This window comes from Mesoplodon densirostris, chromosome 8, assembly GCF_025265405.1.
Source record: "Mesoplodon densirostris isolate mMesDen1 chromosome 8, mMesDen1 primary haplotype, whole genome shotgun sequence".
Taxonomy (NCBI): Eukaryota; Metazoa; Chordata; class Mammalia; order Artiodactyla; family Ziphiidae; genus Mesoplodon; species Mesoplodon densirostris.
In genome coordinates, this window is record NC_082668.1 from 96,989,418 (window position 1) to 97,009,986 (window position 20,569).

Genomic DNA, 20,569 nt, shown 5'->3' on the forward strand with positions numbered 1-20,569 from the left:
TAGATAATCAGCTTATAAATTTATTCCCCTATGGTTGGACATTGTTTTGTTTCCAGTTAGGTTATTCTACCAAAAACATGTGAAAAGATGCTTAATATCATAGCAAAGCATCTTCATATCTATATCCTTACTAGTGCTTTCATTTCCAAGGATGAATTCCCAGAGGTGAGGTTGCTGAGTCTCAGGATGTGAGCATTTTACATTTTAACGCTTGCTAGTTTCCAAAATGATTGTGTTAATCCAAATTCTCACCAACAGTATAGTAGAATGCCCCTTTCCTCACATTCTCACCATCACTGAATGTTATCAATATTTTAAACTTTTAATGGTGTATAGGCAATTAAAAATTTATCTTTTTATCATTATTTAGTTTCATTTCTCAGGCCATTATTGACATTGAGCTTCTTTTTACATGTTTATTGGCAATCTGCCTCTCTTCTGTGAATAGTCTATTTTTTATTTATTTATTTTTGGCTTATTTGTCTTTCTTATCAACATGAAGGAGTATAACCCTTTTTTTCTTTTCTTTTTTTTTTTTTGCGGTACACGAGCCTCTCACTGTTGCGGCCTCTCCCATTGCGGAGCGCAGGCTCCGGACGCGCAGGCTCAGTGGCCATGGCTCACGGGCCCAGCCGCTCCATGGCATGTGGGATCTTCCCGGACCGGGGCACGAACCTGTGTAGCCTGCATCGGCAGGCAGACTCTCAACCACTGCGCCACAAGGGAAGCCCAGGAGTATAACCCTTTGACTGTCATATAAATTGCAAATATTTTCCTTCCAGTTCATTGTTTGTCCTTTAAATCGGTCAGTGGTGTCTGGAAAACTCATATTCACCTCCAGGACAGCTCATAAATCACTTTCTCTGTCAAGCTCCCCCAGTTTTTCTGGCAGAATTAGTCATTCCTTCCACAATATACCCATAATATTCTGTGCACACCCCTGTGTGTTGAATCATAACTGCAAACTTTTTCCTCCTTCTCAAGAAAGTATATCAAAATTCAAGTCAAAGAGACCAACATTATAATAGATATCTTTGCATCTGCTTTTCAGAATCATTTTTCCAAAAGTAGATCATTCACAAACTTCAAAGTTTTCTCTTTATTTACTTATTTATCATACCATCTTTCATTTTAAAGAATCTTAGTTCTGCTTCTCAACTACCTCTCCATGAAAACTCTTGTTTTCTTCTGCCTGTCTCTTTTCATTCATGAGTGTTGCCTTCAAAATCCCTAGAGGATGTCACCATTCCTCTTGCCCTCTGTTCCAGTTATCTACTGCTGTGTGACAAACCACTGCACACTCTAAAGACCTAAAATAACAATTATTTATTGTGCTCATGATTCTCAGGCAGGGCTCAGCGGCTAAGACTTGCCTCTGTTCCACATAGGTCAGGTTGGAAGCCCAACCAGGTCTGGAGAATCAACTTTCAAGCTGGCTCAAATGGCTCACTCACAGTGCTGGCAAGTTGGTTGGCTGTTGGCCAGGATCTCAGCCAGAGCTGTTGCTGGGACCCTCAGTTCTTCTCCACATGGGCCTCTCCATAGTGCTCCTTGACGTACTCAGTTGGTTAGGTTCCAGGAGCAACTATTTGAAATTACAGGAAGTGAAAGCAGCCAGTCTCTTGAGACTGGACTGGAAACTGGCACCACATCATCTATGCTGTATTCTTTTGCTCAAAGCAGTCCCAGAGTCTGACCAGTTTTAACGGAATGAACATAGACCCCACCTCTCACTGGGAAGAGTGCCAAAGACTCTATGGCCATTTTTAATCTACCGTAATCCTCTTGTATATTGGGTCCTTCTAGAGTTGTCAAAAAAGTTGTCAGTATCTGCTATAACCAAGCCCTGCTCTGTTCCTTGCAGAAGTGTGGAAGATGCTTCTCTTCTTGTGGACTCTGTGTCACTTGGTGTCCCAGCCACAAAGCAATACGATGAGTGCTTCATGTTTCCCACAGGCCCTTCAACTTCAGCCAAGGAGCCCAACCTTGACTGCTAAACCAAGAGAGGGATAAGATAGAGAGCACCCTTTCCAAATTTTGTACTCTTCAGGCTCTGTGCCAACAAAATTTGCTCCTTATAGAACTCCTTCCCCTCTAGTAAATCAACTTGTATCAACACTTCATTAAGTATGGACATCCTCTGAACTGCGGCTTAGCCCAAACTAGTAACAAATTATTTGTGATATCTGCAATCTTAATGTGCCTTAACTCCATGTCTGAGAAGCCTATTTCATGGACTCTCTAGCCTCTTAAACCAACCTATCTTATAAAAACAATATTTTATAAGATTGCCCATGACACTTTCCAAATACAGAGAATGCTATTCGAATTTTATTTCACTCCACAGCTCCATACTATTCACTGGAACTGAACATCTGGGAAAAGAAATACCCTGTACACTAGGAAAGTGTTAAGTCAGCCAGGGAAAAATCACTGGGAAGTTTTGCTGTTTCATAGTTGTGAGAATATTATTTTTGTTTTTTAAATATAAAAGTTCTCTATTCTCAAAAGCCTAAAAGAGAAATTATACCGCCCACTAGTTCCCACTCCCCCAGGAACCCTGCATTGTTCCTACATTGTTTCAGTGACCTTTGTCAAAATGATCAGCGAAAATATGCCAGGTACTTTACATGTATAGAACACTAAGACACAGATCCCTTTGAACCAAAGATCAATTAAGTGTTGGAATTTGGAAGGTGCCAATTAATTTCACCTCTCTCTCCTCAAGATTCCAAATCAACTGAGAAATAGACATCAAGGTCAGATATGGATCAAAATATCTGCTCTTACTACTGGTAAAGCTGGACTGGAGGGTGGGTTTGATTTGACTTTCTACTTTTTCTCTTTAAAAATCTAGTCCTTGTGACCTGCCTATGGAGACAACTGGGTCTGAGGTATAGACACATATTTGGCTGCTCTGTGTAGGTTGGATTGTGGTCTTCCTCTTCCACATAGGGACATCTGGCCAAATCATGCAGAAGCAGAGAGAATAGAGATCCTGCAGCCCACGGGTAGTCAAGAGTCTGCAGAGCGAGCCTTTGAGGCTGGCTTCCCCATGGTGGCCACTTCTTCCCCTAGTCTCACCAACTGGGTAGCACACCCCCCTCACTCCTAAAGGAAGAGAAGGGAAGAGAAGACATGGGTGAAAGCATCATCCGCAACAGTTCTGAAAGAGTAGAATTCCCTAACTTGTGGGTCTATAGGAAAACACGAAGGAGAGAAAACTAATCTCCTATATGAAGTAAACATTTAGGGTAAAACACGGCTATGACATAGATAATGTAAAATAGGTTAGTCCTCTTCCAATACTGTCCTAAAGGGTTCTATCACATTCACAACACACATGCTATAAAATTTTCTCTAATATGTAAATATATATAATTCAAGTCACACAGACTTACTTTATTAAAATACATTATTAAGACCATCATCAAGAAAGTGAAAAGATAATCTACAGAATGGGAGAAAATATTTGCAAATCCTATATTGGACAAGGAATTAATATCCAGAATATGCAAAGAACTCCTACAACTCAGTAACAAAAAACAAGCAACCCAATTAAAAAATGGGTAAGAGACCTGAATAGACATTTGTCCAAAGAAGATATACAATTGTCCAGTAAGCACATGAAAAGATGTTTAACGTCATTAGTCATTAAAGAAATACAAATCAAAACCACCACAAGATATCACTTCACATCTAATAGGATGGCTATAATTAAACACACACATACACACACAGAGAAAATAACAAGTTTAACCAGGATGTGAAGCAATTGCAACACCTGTACATTGCTGATGGGAATGTAATATGGCGCAGCTGCTGTGAAAAACATTTTGGTGTTTCCTGAAAGAGTTAGCACAGAAATGCCCTATGACTAGGCAATTCCACTCCAAAAGAATTGAAAGCAGGTACTCAAACAGATACCTGTACACCAACATTCACTGTAGCATTATTTACAGTAGCTGAAAAAGTGGAAATAACCCAAGTGTCCATGGACAGATGAGTGAATAAGTAAAATGTGGAATATCCATATATTTGAAAATTATTCATTCATAAAAAGGAATGAAGTTCTGATACTTGCTACAATATGGATGACTCTTGAAAACATTATATGCTAAGTGAAATAAGCCAGACACAAAAGGATAAATATTACATGATTCTATTTACATGAAATACCTAAAACGGACAAATTCATAAGGGCAGAAAGTAGATTAGAGGTAACCAGGGAAGGGAGGAGTGGGAGTCTTTGCTTAATAGCTACAGAGTTTCTGTTTGGGGTGATGAAAAAGTTTGGGAAGGGCTTCCCTGGTGGCGCAGTGGTTGGGAGTCCGCCTGCCTGTGCAGAGGACACGGGCTCGTGCCCCAGTCCGGGGGGATCCCACATGCCGTGGAATGGCTGGGCCCATGGGCCATGGCCGCTGAGCCTGTGTGTCCAGAGCCTGTGCTCCGCAACGGGAGAGGTGGAGTCTCTCACAACAGTGAGAGGCCCGCGTACCGCAAAAAAAAAAAAAAAAAAAAAAAAAAAAAACCGTTGAAATTGCAAATTTATATTATATATTTTTTACCACAATAATAATTTTTTAAAATAATATATTCACACTAAATATTCCAGTTTACAGCAGAAAATCACACTATTCCTTATTTAAGGAATAAGTTTTAGTAAGACTTTAAACTTTACTACTAATACATTTTGACTATTCATTTTTAACTAAGTAAAGAGAAACAGGACAAAAATAAACATTCACTGGGTCAGAGATTTAGTCAGAATCAGGGAGTCGATAGATTTATGAGTCAAGTCAGAGGTGAAATTTTTCAGTTTTTTATACTTTAAAAGGTCATTCTTCGCTGAATGCTAATATCATATATTAAATACAAATACAGGAGCTAGGGTCCAGAGGTTTTCTTGGTTCTTACAGTTGTAACTCCTTTGCACAATAGCAATGTAGTTACTTGCAAGATGGATACTGAGGGATAGAACGTTCTCAGCAACATTCGTAAGGTATTTCCAACCCCTCTTTTCCTCTTTGACCACCTGAGGATACAGTGTTGACAGTGGCCACAGACAGATCTTTGTTACCTGCTTACATCTCCCTCTCCCCTCTCCTGAACTTCTTCTTTCTCATTAAAAATAATCGAGTCTGGTTTGGGAATCTAGATGCCTTTAAGGAATGAATGCTTTTTCCACATGACTATGTTTTCCCCACCGAAAATAGGGAAATATTTTTTCTCTGGACACTCCACAGGAATGGTTAAGTACCCTGCTGAAAGGAAAATCAGATCTCTGGGGTATAAGACATAACCAACATTAGAAACACTCATAAAAATTCTGTGTTTCCAGAATTTTTCCCTTTAGTCTAAATTATTATGGTCTGAGATATTTTTCAATGGAAGGCGGAAAATAGCTTTTCTATCAAATTAAACATCCAAATTTCTCTGATATATTAATTATTAATAGCAAGCACTTCTATACATCATTGCATGTCTCCCCCAGATTTCCTTTTTAGGTGTTTAAGGGTATCTGTTATAATCATAATTTTTCAAATAAAGAACCTGAGACAAGAGAGTCTATCTGCTTTGCCCAAAGCAGAGCCGACTCAGCACAGAACTCCTACACCCTCCCGACACTCCTAAGAGTACATTCTTCTTTATAATTAGAACAAATCCCAGGGCCCTGTGCATAGGAAAAGGACTGGAGTGAACATTAAATATGAAATATTATTGGCTTATTGAACTAATGTTCCTATCATTCAAAAAGCTCATATTAAAAATGACTTGGTACAACAATTTTCTGCTACAGGTTAAGACTGTGCCTACCCTAACAGCATAATAACTAGTACATGGATTAAATTAGTGCTCTATCCATTTGCAATATGGAATTCACATGTTTCTTATTTAAAAAAGTATTTTGTCAGCAAATCTGAAACAGACTTCAGACTCCTTGATTTTTTTTTAACCAAAACGATGCTACTACTTAAAATTTCTTGGGGGTAAGTGGCTGGTTTGTTGGGTAAGGTGGGGTGGGAGAGGGTATGGGAGATAGACATTAAGAGGTCATGGTTAGAGGCCTGCGTGAAGCCAAAAGGTCTTTTTACTTGAGACCTCATGTTCTTAGATCCACGTGCAGAGAGGCAGAATGGTCCCACTATTCCATTGCTTGTTATGGTAAGATCGGCAGTAGATGTGAACCTTTGATTCGTCCTCTCCCAATCATTTTTACAGGTAAAAGCGTGAAGTCCAGAAGGCAAGTCCATAGCCAGAAGACTGGCATTAAAGGACAAGACTTTAAAATTGAGAATCACAAGCACCTTCTAAAGATGGATCCTGTTGATGGAAAACACTTTTCCAGCTGAGCTCCCGAATGGATGTAGGTATGCAAATTTGAGCATAGTTGTTAAGGAGAGATGAACTGCTCTGCTTATGAAAGAATTCTCCCTGGAGTTGTGGGCCTGGACAGGAATAGGATTGTGGCGGGGGAAAGAGGTAGCCTGAGAGACCCAGACTGCTGTGAGCTTCCCCACCACTCACAGTTCATCAGTGTACCCGAAAGTGCTGGCTGGGCATGAATTGCTAGCGGGACCTGGGGAAGGGATGTAGCTTCAAATCCAGGTTAACTTTAGAAACAGTCAGCAGGTACATATGAAGGGGCTGGGGACACAGGAGACCTTGAGAAATAAACCTCTGTGGATGGGCAAGAATTGCAAGGAAGTGTTGGGTTTCCACAATTCATAATATTAAGCTTTTTGTGTAGCAGCAAAACCTTGAATTGTTGGCCAAACGACACTAGTTAGCAGCACAATTAGTGCTAAAACATAGGTCTTTTGATTCCTGGTTCAGTGACTGTTCACATCATCATGTGTTTTTTAAGATATACAAAGGACTTCCTGGTCACCAGGGATTTCTTCCTTGAAAGACAGCCCAGAGCCCAGAGCAAGGAGCTGTCTACACAGGAGAATAAATTCTGGATTCTAATAGCCCCCTGCTTCAGTACTAATTCTTTCTTCAGCTTCTCAGTCTGATTTACCCTTTTACTTTTACTACTGCTGTTGGTATATGTCAGAAGCAGAACAGATCTGCCTCTAAATCTAGGAAGCAAGTGGAAATTCCAGCCTAGATGTTCAAAGAAGCCAGTAATATTAAAGTACTAAAGACACAGAACATCTAGTCATTGCAGCCTTCTTAATCAAACCTCTTTGATCTTAGGTGATGACATTCATTTGCCTAAGAGGGTTATTACTCACAGAGTTGGCTGCTGCACAGGGCTCCATTCCCAGACAGTGAAACCACTTGTAGTTTAGCGTCTTACCTGTCACTGTCTTGAAATTCTTAACGATTTTATCTTTGACTGTGTGTTTTATAAGTGAAGTCCGATGGGACAACAGAGGAAGTGCTGGGGCATGGGAGCTTCATCTCGCGTGTGGTCCTGCCCTCCGGGGAGAGAATCTCTTTGCTATCCTGTCTGCTCCCCCGCCCCTGCTCAGTGACCTCTGTCATCTGCCCTGGCAGGGGTCAGAGCACAGCTTGGGAAGGGTTGGGGTTAGGCCCACACCCTCTGCACTGAGCTGGGACTGAGGCCCAGTGCCTGTGAGGGGCTGCACTCACCCCACATATATCCCCATGGCTGAAGGAGCCAGACATTAAATAGCAGATTAAAAAAACACCATGACAGGCCAAGAAAAATCTTTTTCCTGCTTTTTGAACAGGGAGTGCCACATTTTCACTTTGCACAGGGCCCCACAAACTACATTCTTGTCTCTGATTAGATACCTTATCTGGCAATCTCAAACCAACACTGTTTTTAGAATCTTAACTAAATAACCACAACATGTAGGTAATAATAACTCTGTTTATTAAAATCATTCTTTGGTTTCAAGAACTCTTAATATTAAATATAAAATCAGATATTTTCAATAGTTCAAGAGGGAAAAAGCCTCTATATTATTTTTGCCAGCAGGTCTCATTAACAATAGGAAGTTTGGATCTGTTATGGCTTGACAGTATGTTGCATGAAATGGAAAAATGATGGAATTTTTTTTTTCCACTGAGGCAGCCAGGAAAAAAAAAGGTACTTATTTCTCCACCGTGAAAATATTATCACTCCATATTTTCTATCACATTAGGGAAAGTTGAAAAAAAATCTTGTTACTTCTCTCCAATGTTGGTGTTTGCTCATAAATAACTATAGTGTTTTTCCATTACCTATCTGGCACTATGTTAACCTGGCCATAGGCCAGTGGCATCAGGGGAATCAAGAGGAAGTGTAAGAAACAGCTTTTCATTTCCTTTTAATTTTGTATCTGCTTCATATCTTAATATCTTACCTTGAGCTTGGCCAAAAGAAGTTCATGATCATGAAGAAGTTTTTTGGTTTCATCTTGATTGCTTCCAATTTCCAGAAGATTGGGCTGTGATTCAGCCAATTGAAGTTGTACCCACTTGCCACACTAAAAATAAAAATGAAATAAAATGCACTTTTAGTTCCTCTTGTTCCTCCCCTTTCACCCTTCTACTTTTTTTTCTTTTCTTTTTTTTAAGCTTCCAGTCACACTGTGAACACTTTATTCTTTCCACAGAGATAGATAGGCCTTACGTAAATTGAAATAGAACAGGTCTAACAGAAATCCATGCCCTGCCTTTCCTTCTTTTTTTTTATGCTTAGGATAAATTCTTTTCTCTTAGCATACTGGATTTAAATTCAAAATTCCCAAATGAGGAATATATACAGTAAATTACGTATTATTGAAGAGTACAAAATTACAGAATAATTCACACACTTTTACATTCTCTCACTCACAAAACTGAACTCTATAAAAATAGTGATCTGAGCAAGTAGGGTGCAAACTTCACCAAAGGGAAAAGGTTTCATAAATGTAATGTAGGCTGATTAGTGTCTTTACACTGACCTTGCTGATTCAACCAGAAAGAATAAACAGCAGATGAAGCAACTGATTTTTCGCTTATTCCAAAGTTAAAACAATATTTTCCAAATTTTGCTGTTGCATATTCAATAAAGTATGTATAAAAGTGTCAGTGAAATTAGATGTGTGACAACTGCTATTGGAATGCAGCCAGCTTGTTTTCCACACTTAGGACACTTTCATTGCTCCAAGATATAATTCATCATTGCATTTCCTAAGGAATTGCTTTCCTAAGAAGAAACAACCGATGAAGCAAGAGGAACTGCTATCAGGCATGTGCACGTGGCTAAGTGAATTGCTGAAGAGAAATGAGAAACCACATGTCTATTCTAGATCATTAGTGCCCTGAGACTGTTTAGAAATGAGAAGTCCGTATAGAGCAGACACAGGCACTTCTACTCCCTTCAGATGGACTTCCCACTTTGGATAGCTTGGGGTTTATTCCATATGGGATGGCAGTGAACTAAGGGAGCTGGGGAGGGAGGATGGAGGGAACATTCTTAGAAACACAGTTCAGTTAAAATAAGAGTTTCCAGTACAATTTTAGAGGTTTTATTTTCTCACTGTCAATTTACCTCTGATTCTTTTATCATTTACTCTGTATGCATTCTTCCTCATCCTACTCTAAGAAATGTTTCATATTTAAGGGAAAGAAAATTTAACTTATTTTAAAAACAGTAATTTTTCCTCTTTTCCCTCTCTGCTGAAATTTGCAGTTACTCAAAGCATCATAAAATCAAACACAAATTATCAATTTTGCTACTTTTGCTTCAGGCTTCTTTCCATGTCCACTCATTGCCCTTGAAAAGAATGGAGATCAAGGGACACAGCAGAGGTTCTGTTTACCTAGACCAAGTCTTAAGAGCCCTGGGGAATCGGCCTGGGTAGGCACACTTTGCATTCAGTGCTTCTAGAGTGAATCATTTTGCTCAATGTCAAGTGCTGCTTTCCTGTTACGAATTTTCACATTAACATAAAGTTCGCAGCAATTAAGTGAAAGTAAACAGGTCTGTCGTCTATGCTTCTTACAAAAGGCCAGAAAAGTCATTCAATTAAGCTTGGTGGGGCCCTGAAAGTAACAGGCTGTGGTGAGCACCAGCTTGTTTGCTGAATTCCCTTCATTAAACACTGAATTCCTGAGGTGGTGAGTTGTCTAAATCCAAGCATAAGGCTTCAGGGATTTTTACAGGACATATTCATAGGAAATAAAATCATGGATGCCTTCTTCAACCTAAAGATGTGTGGTCACCTTTGCAAATGAGCAAACTGTTTGACATAAAACATGCAAAAACCTTTAAGCCCCAAGTGGCTTCAACTTCCTGCCATTAAGGGCAAATTTGACACATGCCCTCAGCACTTTCCCTGGTGGGGTCTTTATTCCCCCAACCATGTGACAAGGATTTACTAGTGCCTTTACCATGTCAGAACCAAAGCTGCAGAGGGCACGTGTCACAGTCTCTTATTAGGTGTTCCCTGCACTCATCATGCCAAAACAATGCCACCCCTTATCTGCTGGGACCCTCCTCTTCCCTCCTTCATCACATACACTCTCAAAAATCACAGACATTCCCCAGGTCCACTGGACCCCAGCCTGGCAATCACGAACTTTTAATCACAAATGCTTTGTCTTTAAAAACCAAACTGAAAGTATATGGTAAAGTTTGTTGTTGCTTTTTAGAAAAATCAAGCTGCTTATAGAGGTTTTCTGGCTAACTGAAAGAGAAACTCTAGCAACTGGCTGAAACTTAGAGGTTTTTCTCTTAGTTGCAATTTAAGAAAGCAATAAGATGTACCTGCTGGGTTATTTTCTATATGCCGTGTACTGCCGATTGTGTGGAATGTTCTTTAGGATTATCAGCACACAGCAAGAAGCCCACAGCTACACAGAAAAAAGGAAGTTGTCAGCTTACCTTTATGATGGCTATAACAATTTTGGAGTCCCCAGCCTGCACAGCTACTGAACTGACAGTTGTCGTAGAAAACTCCTCACCAGGACTTCCTTGGCTGGACATGGTACATTAGAACCAGAGTTTACGCTTTGGGCAGCCTCCGTACAGATGTGTGTCTGCTGGTCATTTCAGAAGGCAACCACCGGGGTTACTTGGATTCATGCAGGGAAAGAGCTCCCCTCGCACTGATTACTCTGCCAAAAGGAAAGAACAGGAGGTTAAAAATAGACAACCCCATTGAGTTTATCATGAGAGAGGGAGGAAAGAACGGGAGAGAATCGCCACACCCCTAGTATGGTAACACTGAACGCCTGTTATTTTGGCCATTATCTTAAATGCAGAGGGCAGCTTCTAGCTCTCTGACTATCAGCTGATGTTTGATAGCAAATGGAAAAAGAATTACATCCTCACAACCCAAATTACTTTAACTACTGAATCTATAGTTTTGGTGGGCTTTGAAACCAGCCAGTCATTAACCTGGGTATCAATCTTTTCAAAATTTTTGAAGTCTCCTCCATGCAAAGAAAACTCCCAAAAATGTACTTTAAAAATAAGTTCTGGTATTTGTTTTCGGATTAAGCCATAAAATTGTTTGAAATATCTTTTTGGATTAATGTTTTCCTAAAACGTACTGCCTTTTGTCAAATGAAGTTTATATGAAATGGTCACATTTTCTCAGTCTCAGATTTCTTAGGGACATTTAAAAAATATTTCAATGAGCAGTTATCAATAGATATCTACCAAGTCAGGATTTCTTTAAGACCATCTACTCCACTGAACAGTATTTTCAAGTTCAGTTGCCACAACTACTAGGAAGTAATATACTTTGCTGTTACTTTTAATTGCAGCAGGAAAATGTTTTAGGTTTTTTGGATTAAAGGTTAACACTAGGTATATTTTGCTACACTTTTTAAAAAAGGGATAACATTGTACTTCAGATTCGGTTTTTACTTTTCCCCCATGCCTTGTGCAGGAAAATTATAGACAGCTTAAATCAGAGCCCAGGATCGGCAGATTAATCCTATTGCTAGAAACTCAGTGTGTGTTACAAGTTGTCGGTGGTATTAAACAGCAGCTGTTGGATTCCCTGTCAAGGAACAGCTGAAAATAACCCTGAAGCTTAGGTCAGAGGTCAGATGCAAACACATCAGAGATACTGACTCCAGAGCTGCTGGAGCCATAGGAAATCTCTAGAACAAAGCCAGAACAGAGGATATAGCAATAAACAGAGTTAAATGAGTCCACTCACTGTTTAAACCCTTAGCTCAATTTAAAAGCACGGTCAGGTTCAGGGCCAATATTCAGAAGGCTGAGTCAGCACCACTGTTTTGTTCTGCTAAGGTTCAGGATAATATTCTTGAATCAAAGGGGAAATAGTGCTTTTACATATACTTTGGTTTCAGCAACTATTTTTTTTCCCAGAGCATGTCCTGGCTGCTCTGCAGTTATGCAGCCATGACCTAGTTGCCTGCTGTTCCAGCGAAAGGAAACCACCCTGGATCCCAGTTCCTGGGCTCTGGGAACTTTACTTGAGGCCAGAAAGGGAGCATTTGGAACAAGCTCGGGAGAGCAGATGACAAGAGACACCATGATGTAGGAAATATTGTAAATGGTTTCATTTTATGGCAGGGATGGAGAGCTTGCAGAGGACCAACCCAGCCTCTCTGTAGGGGCTGCCTCAGTGTTGAAGGCGGGCTCCTTCTGCTTTAGCAAATAGTTGGTCCAAACAAACCAAAACAAATTGAGTGAAACCAGTTTTCAGCTAATTGGCCTGAAAGACAACCAAGAGTTGACAACTGTGTCACAGAATCTCCACACCCTAAACTAAAATGCCCAGAGGAACCTTGCTTAAGCCTTTGTGTACACGGCAAAGCAGAACAGCAAACAGTGACCCGCACCCAAAATACACAGTGCACTTTCACCCAAAGTTAATCCTACTGTTAGAAACTCAGTGTGTGTCAAAAGTTGCCTAAAAGCCCTCAGGAGGCAAAGGGAACTTTTGGCAGCAGGCTGCACAGACCACGGCTAGAAATGAGTGGTTATGTCCACAGAGCCCCACTTCAGGTGGATGATTATGTAAAGGGTGTGGAGGGCAGTGTGGACTGTGTGGAATCACCGGCCCACAAGAAGGGAAAGGAAAGAGAGAGGTGGGGAGGAGAGAGAACACCAATGAAAGTCTGATTAATTCCAAGGCTTAAGGGCAAAAGGAATTAGAAATATTTAAGACTCTGTTAAAAGATTAATCCAACAATTCAGCAGCAAAGGTAGTATCTTTCTGTGTATAGATGACCTTTCTTTCCAAGCAGTCCCAGAGTGTTGCACAGAAAATGTTTTCTGCATTGGTGGACATGAGCAATAATGTAAACTGCATATACGAATTTAAGTGGTTTCTAACTAATTTTCTTTTAATTCAAATTCTTGGCTTTAAAATCTTGAAAAGACTTAAATCACTTTTCTCTCCCCTTCCCTTGCTTTCTATTTCTTTCCTCTTCAACTCTTTAGTCCTTCTCCCTTCAGAAGCTCTGTTTTTCAGACCTCTCCATCCACATCTAGCTCATTTAGAACCTTGGTCTATGTCCCTTTATCTAGCATAATATTTAATTGTAAGTTGCATTATTAAGTCTGGGAAATAGTTTGGAGAACAGTAAATATATTGTACTAAAGAAATTGCTGCACTATAATTAGACCTTTTAAAGCTTTTTGAGCTTCAGTTTTATACTCCACCTCCCCTATCATCACAAAAAAAAAAAAAAAAAAAAAAGACAAAACAAAACAAAAACCCTTACAGGTATTCTCATATTCTTTGCAGTTTATAGAGGATCTTGCAGAGGTTATTATGTCTTCTCTGTTTATCCCTCTGGGAAATGTCTGTTTTTATACCAGCTGAATTTTAGTGAAAAATCCTCCATGGGGAATCAAAAAGCTATAACTGGATTCTGTAGAATTGCAAATAGCACTTCTTTCCCCCAATTTTTCTTTTATTGTGGTAAAATACACATAACAAAATTTACCATCTTAACTATTTTTAAGTGTACAGTTTCAGTGATATTAAATATATTCATAATGTTGTGCAACCATCACCACCATCCACTTCCATAACTCTTTTAATCTTATAAAACTGAAACTCTACACGCACTAGACAATAATTCCATTCCCTACTCCCCCAAACCTCTGGCAACCACCATTCTACTTTTGTCTCTATGATTTTGACTACTCTAAGTATCTCACAGAAGTGGAATCATATAGTATTTGTCCTTTTGTGACTGACTAATATTACTTAGCATAATGTCCTCAAGGTTCATCCATGTGGTAGTGTAAGTCAGAATTTCCTTTCTTTTTAGGGCTGAATAATATTCCCTTGTGTATATATTCCACATTTTGCTCATACTTTCAGCCACTGATGGACACTTGAGTGGCTTCCATGTGTTAGCTATTGTGAATAATAGCTAACCTTTGTTCTCTACCTTAATTCAGTGGTTCTATCCAGAAATATCATTGTCTTCTTCCTTTCATCTATCCGATTCCTCCCATTACTTAAGACCAAGATAAAGTATCAACTCCTTTTAAAAGTTGAAATACCTACTTATATTCCCCTTTCCTCAAAATTTAATTGTAATTCACAATTTAATAATTGCTTGAGTTATAAACTTGTATTGTTTTCTATTTATTTCACTTCCATTGGTATTATTTCTTAACTAGATTTAAGGCTCCTTACATAAAGGAGTTATGTCTTAATGTCTTTTTTTTCTTAATCTTTGCAGACCACCTCAAGGGGTTATCGTAGAGAATAAAAGAGTTGCTTTACGTAAAGCACTTAGAAGAGGACCTGACATTTAGCAAATACTATATACACACACACACACATATAAATATGTGTGTGTGTGTGTATTAGATATATATGGAGCACAGTACTAGGCACAGAATTAGTGCTTATAAATACTGGCTGACTGATTGAATCACATTAGTCATATAGAAAAAAGTTTTGATACAATTCACTCATTCAGTATTTACTCATGTAACCAATAGTTATGAGCATTTGCTACATACCAGGCACTTACACATTAGGAATATAGCAGTAAGTGAAACAGGTCTCTACTCTCGAAAGGGTGACATTCCAGTGAAAAAAGACCATAAACAATGAAAATTATAACCAAGATAGAAATCCACAGTGATAAAAGCTAAGGGAAAACAGCTGGTAGTGGTTAAGTAGGCTGAATCACAAAAGGTTACATTTAGAATTTGACAGAGAAATCAGGGGATACTTTCAGGGTATTTCTACTGGAATACAGATATTAACAGGAATAATAAACTTATAGTGATTCCAAAACAACAAAAAGAAAAAGTAAACCATACAAAATGGCAAAGGCAATGGGCTAGGGGCTCTGAAGTCAGACTGCCTTTACCTCTCTGTGCCTCAGTTTCCTCAATGCAAATTGGAGATAATGGGAATACCTATGTCATATAGATTTGTTGAGAGGATTAAATAAAATAACATTTGTAAAACACTTTAATGCCTGGCACATAGGTGGTGTTCGGATAGTTATACATGATCATTTCTAAGACAACATCTGTTAAGGAATTTCCTAAATCTACTAACTGTCACAAAATTTGAAATAACTTTTTAAAATTAAGTTGAATTACAACACTTGGTAGGCAACCCAAATGGATGAAATATATTAGAGAGACATAAAATATGCATTACCAGGGAGGAAATATTTCAGTATAATCAAACAGTAAAAAATCTCAACGAGTCAGCGTTTCTCTAGAATACTGTCTTTAACCATTCACTTTAGATAAAAATTTCCCTAACTCATCCTTTGTATTATGTCATACTCTTCCTGGCACCTCTCATTTCTTTCTTAGCTTACAAGCACTGTCACTTAACATCCATAAGTAATGTGAAGCTGCTCTTTCCTCTTAAAACAGCCTCCATTCTGGCCATCAACTTATTCTTCTATGTAGGTATTCATTTGTTCATTCACTGAGTATGATTAAATATCTAGTAGGTGTGAGGCACTGTTCTAGATGCCAGGCACACAGCAATAAGCAAAACAAAGTTCATCCACGGATGGAGCTTGCCTTCTGGTGGGGGAGGCACAACCAACTAGAAAACAGACAAACAAGAATACATATATAATTATGTAAAGATGTAATAAGTGTTATGAAGAAAAATAAGGCAGAGTAAGAAGGTGACAGTGGACAGGGGAAGAGGGATACTGCTTTAGGAAGGAGTCAGGAAAGTTATCCTGAAGAGATGAGATTTGAGTAGAGACCAGGATTAAGTTGAAAAGAGCAAGATATGCAGATATCTTAGGGAAGAACATTCCAGGTAGCTGGGCACACTTGCTATATCTGAAAAACATCCAGTAGGTCAATGTGGCTGGAGCTAAGTGAGGATTGAAAGAAGAGGACACTGATAGAACATGATATCTACCAGGTAGGGACCCGGTTTGCTTGGACAATCATGGTTTACATCTGTTTCCCTGGCATAATTACTCTTAAGGCACCTTCCACTCTTTAAAGAGTCCTGTTTGGATGATAAATTATGTGGTAACCCTGCTATTATGCCAAGGTAAGGACTTTGGATTTCATTCTGAGAGAGATGGGACATTATTGTGAGGTTTTCATCCAAGGAATGACATCATTTGACTCAACATTGTTAAAGAAGCTCTTCATGGAGAAGAGACTGTAGGAGTCAAGAGTGAAAGCAGAGGTAGGATGAATTCCACAGCACCCAAAACACAAATGCCAGTACAATTCTCCTTTGGGATGTTTCTTCACAGACACTAAAGTTTTACTTAAGAAACATCATGACTTTTTTTTTTGGTGGTACGCAGGCCTCTCACTGTTGTGGCCTCTCCCGTTGCGGAGCACAGGCTCCGGACGCGCAGGCTCAGCGGCCATGGCTCACGGGCCCAGCCGCTCCGCGGCATGTGGGATCCTCCCGGACCGGGGCACGAACCCGCGTCCCCTGCATCAGCAGGCAGACTCTCAACCACTGAGCCACCAGGGGAGCCCCATCATGACTCTTTTTTAACAGTTTTACATTCTGTGTACATTGACTGCCATAGAATTCCTTACAATTAAATGTATGTAATGACATAAATCCTTAGCTTCTCCATAAGACCTAGGAGAATAATTATAAATAAGCAACTTCAATATCCAGCAAATTTCCCTTCTATAAGTAGTAAGGAAAACAAAGCAAAACAAAACTTGGGAAAGTTCAAAGAATACCTAGTGTGGTCAAAGATCAAAGATGGCTGTACTTACTATAATTTTAAGCCATAGTTTACCAAAATGATGTGTGAAATGATAGCAATATCTGTTCAACTATCATGTACATATTTTCCTAAAATTCTCTATTTAGACCAATGTATGAACTGGAAAACTGTCAAATACTTGTGTAGAGCTTAGTTAAAATAATCAGCAAATGTGGCTATGATTGATTTGGTAAAACCTTCTTTTCTGAATGGGAGAGATGTATACGATACTTCAAGCCAGAAAAGATTTAAAAAAAAAATCACTGAAAAACTTTCATGTAGAAAGTTTGTTTTTAAAATTTAAACTCACAAGGCTTTCTACCTGCATTGGGCTGTGCACCCAGGCTTCAGTGTAGCAGGGTTCTTTCTCTGATATAATTCCAGTTAACATGATGAGGTGTCCTGAGAGTTACCCTTTAGAAGGGAGGGTGAGTAAATGAGAAGACAAGAGTCTTAGTCAACTTGATTTTGGAAAATTACACTTCTTTTGTTTTTCATTACTGATGCTAAACTCCAGTTGAGGCTGAGAATTTCCATCCCAGACTAATTCTCAGGGAGGCCTAAAGAGCAGCAGTCCTTCCAGCTGCTTGGGAACCCAGCAGTGACAGTAAGGGTGAGCTGCCACTTCTCCATGCAGCTATAATTTTTGCCAAGGAAGGAAAAATAATATAAAACTCAAGAACATAAAGATCACATAACCTCAACAGGAAGGTGTTATCCATGGATTCTAAGCAGGAAGTATGCAAAGAATTAAAAAGAGAAAGTTTTTTTTAATGACGTTTTATTAAGAAATACTAAGACCTAAAGAACTTAATGTATATGTGCATATATTTTGTATATAATATACATATGTGTGCAGATGATTATACGTAATAAGACTCTTTTTATAGTGTTATAATGGGCTTTCTCAGTTGTATGAGGTGATGTTTCATCATTTACTGACAGTTTATTGGCAACAGTTTAATGACAAAGCCATTTTTAATAGAATTCCCCTGTAGATTATGTTTTTAAAAACTTAACTGAGTTTCTAAACATTTACTGTATGGTTTTTGAGATCTGCATCCTCAGTCCAAGTAAGAATGCCTCACACCAGCATTCATACAGAAGTCCCGTGCTATCGTTATCTTCAGTTTTGTTAATACATCACTCACCCCAGTTGTGGAACCCACCTGAAAGGCAATGATTGTTGAGAATGTCCGGAAGGATAAAGAAGTTACTAACACCTGCAGGAAAAAGGATATTCATATACTCAGGCTTTTAGGAAAAGCAGGAAACAAGATGAGAGAAACTCAGAGAAATCTGGAAATCAAAAATGGAAACAAATGTAGCAGGTCGTTTGTGCCCCACCCCATACAACTCACACCACTCTGAGCAAACCGGTTTCCTATCACAAATTCCACTCTCACAAAGGAAGGACTTCAAAAGCAAAGTCAATGTACTTTATAAGTTTAGATTCTGCTCTGGCATGTCCCTGCCTTAAGCTCCTGCTATCAGGGTGAGTTGAAGGCCTCACCACTAACGTCTCTTGAGCACCTGCTGTACACCGGCCCTGATTTCCTTTATCAGCCCCATCCTCATTAAATCCCTTTAGGTTTGTAAAATTTATAACCAATTAATCTGACTGGACCTCTCAACAACCTTGTACAGTTGGCCCTCCGTATCTGAAGATTTTTATATAAGGGACTTAAGCATCCATGGATTTTGGTACCCACAGAAGGTCCTGGAAGCAATCCCCTGTGGATATTGAAGGATAACTGTACTACAGTCAGGGCAGGACTGTTAATTCTGCCATATGAGTTGGAGAATTGAGGCTAGAGAAGTTAAAATGGCTTATTCAAGTTCATGAAGTGAGTGAGTCTAGAACCCAGCCACTTCCCTCTTACTCTCTTGCTCCAATGCCACAGGGAGTAAGTTCTATCCTAATGTTGGATGGAAAATTATACAGATGTCCATACAAACCAGCTAGTCCACAAAAGTTGAGCATTCTCTGACAGAGCCCTCTGAGTCAGAACACTACACCAACTACCCTTAAAAGGCAACAACAGAAGTACAAAGCCACATATCTATTCTCAGCTTTCCCTATTAGAAAACTAAAGATAAAATACACACATGAAGCAATTTGGCCAGAAAAGCTTTATAACATAGGAAATATACAAAACTAAAATGTCCTGTAAATGACAAGAACCCTTTTAAAGAATTTTCCAAATCAACGTGAGCAATCATTAGACAGAACAGCTTTATGCATGGATGTAAATTAACATTATAATAAAACTGATTTGGGTTTGTGTCATAGTTCTTTTTCTGCTGTTGTTAAAATGAAATCACATTAAGGATTTATCACATAGACAAATGGAAATCAATTCTTTAGTAACATATACTATAGGATTGCTTAGTGATTTGTTTAGCCATTTATATGAATTATGCATTGATATTCATCTTTCCTGGACTTAAAACATGAAAGTATCTGCTTTTCAAATGTCTGTTTAAAATCTATCTTATGTACTTTCAACTTCTCAGGTTCCTAATTCTATTTTATTAATTTCTCCATACTTTAAACAGCTAAGTGTAAGTATAAATAATTAAAATAAGATGTGGTTTCCTTGGATTTTCTTTTTTCCATGTACCTCACTGATATTTAAGAAAAAAATTCATGGGGAGGGGAAAAAGCTGTTTTGAGCATTCATTTTGAAATTTACCAGTATGTTGAATATTCAGTCTATCTTTACTTGCCATTTCATTGGATTATGTCAGATAGATAGATAAATTTAATACAGATAAAAAGTAGAGGCATATATGACCATGTTTAAACACGGGCTGACTCCCTGAATATCTGAATCCACTAACTTTGGCCTTGCCGCTAGTTTTTCAGAACATATTTTGATGTAATGATTTCCAATTTTTAAACTACCACACTCTGGTCTAATCTGTGAAATTACTAACCCATCACTTCCTTCTTCTTGCCACTGGCATATCATGGAGAAAATTGTGTTGTAATATTAATTAGGTTTTAAAAGATGTTTTGGGAAAATATTTATATTCCTGTGGAGATGTTTAAAGATACTTTGAGGTATCACAAATTTTAGGCTTAGAAATATTAGTATTCCAACTATTTATTTTTTCCAGGCTTATTGAGATATACTTGACATACACCATTGTGTAAGTTTAAGGTATACAATGTGTTGATTTAATATATATACATATATATATTATTAGACCCCCAGAATTCATCTTCTAACTGGAAGTTTGTACAATTTAACCAACATCTATCCATTGTCCCAATCTCTGAACCTCTGGTAACTACCATTCTATTCTCTATTTCTGTGAGTTTGGCTTTTTTTAGATTCCACATATAAGTGATATCATAGATTTGTCTTACTCTGTCTCACTTATTTCACTTAACACCCATGAGGTCCGACCAGGTTGTTGTAAATGACAGGATTTC

At 38.7% G+C, this 20,569-nt stretch overlaps 1 protein-coding gene across 1 annotated transcript in view; it reads right to left on the reverse strand.

Moving 5' to 3' along the window:
- The window catches only part of CCDC141 (coiled-coil domain containing 141), a 202,978-nt gene extending 192,048 nt beyond the window's left edge, over window positions 1-10,930 (reverse strand). Inside the window, exons 1-2 of the mRNA XM_060107047.1 lie at window positions 10,829-10,930; window positions 8,322-8,444 (exon numbers count right to left, since the gene is read on the reverse strand). Coding sequence (XP_059963030.1) covers window positions 8,322-8,444; window positions 10,829-10,930 — 225 coding nt within the window. The remainder of the gene's footprint in view (window positions 1-8,321; window positions 8,445-10,828) is intronic.
- Window positions 10,931-20,569: the final 9,639 nt, after the last annotated feature.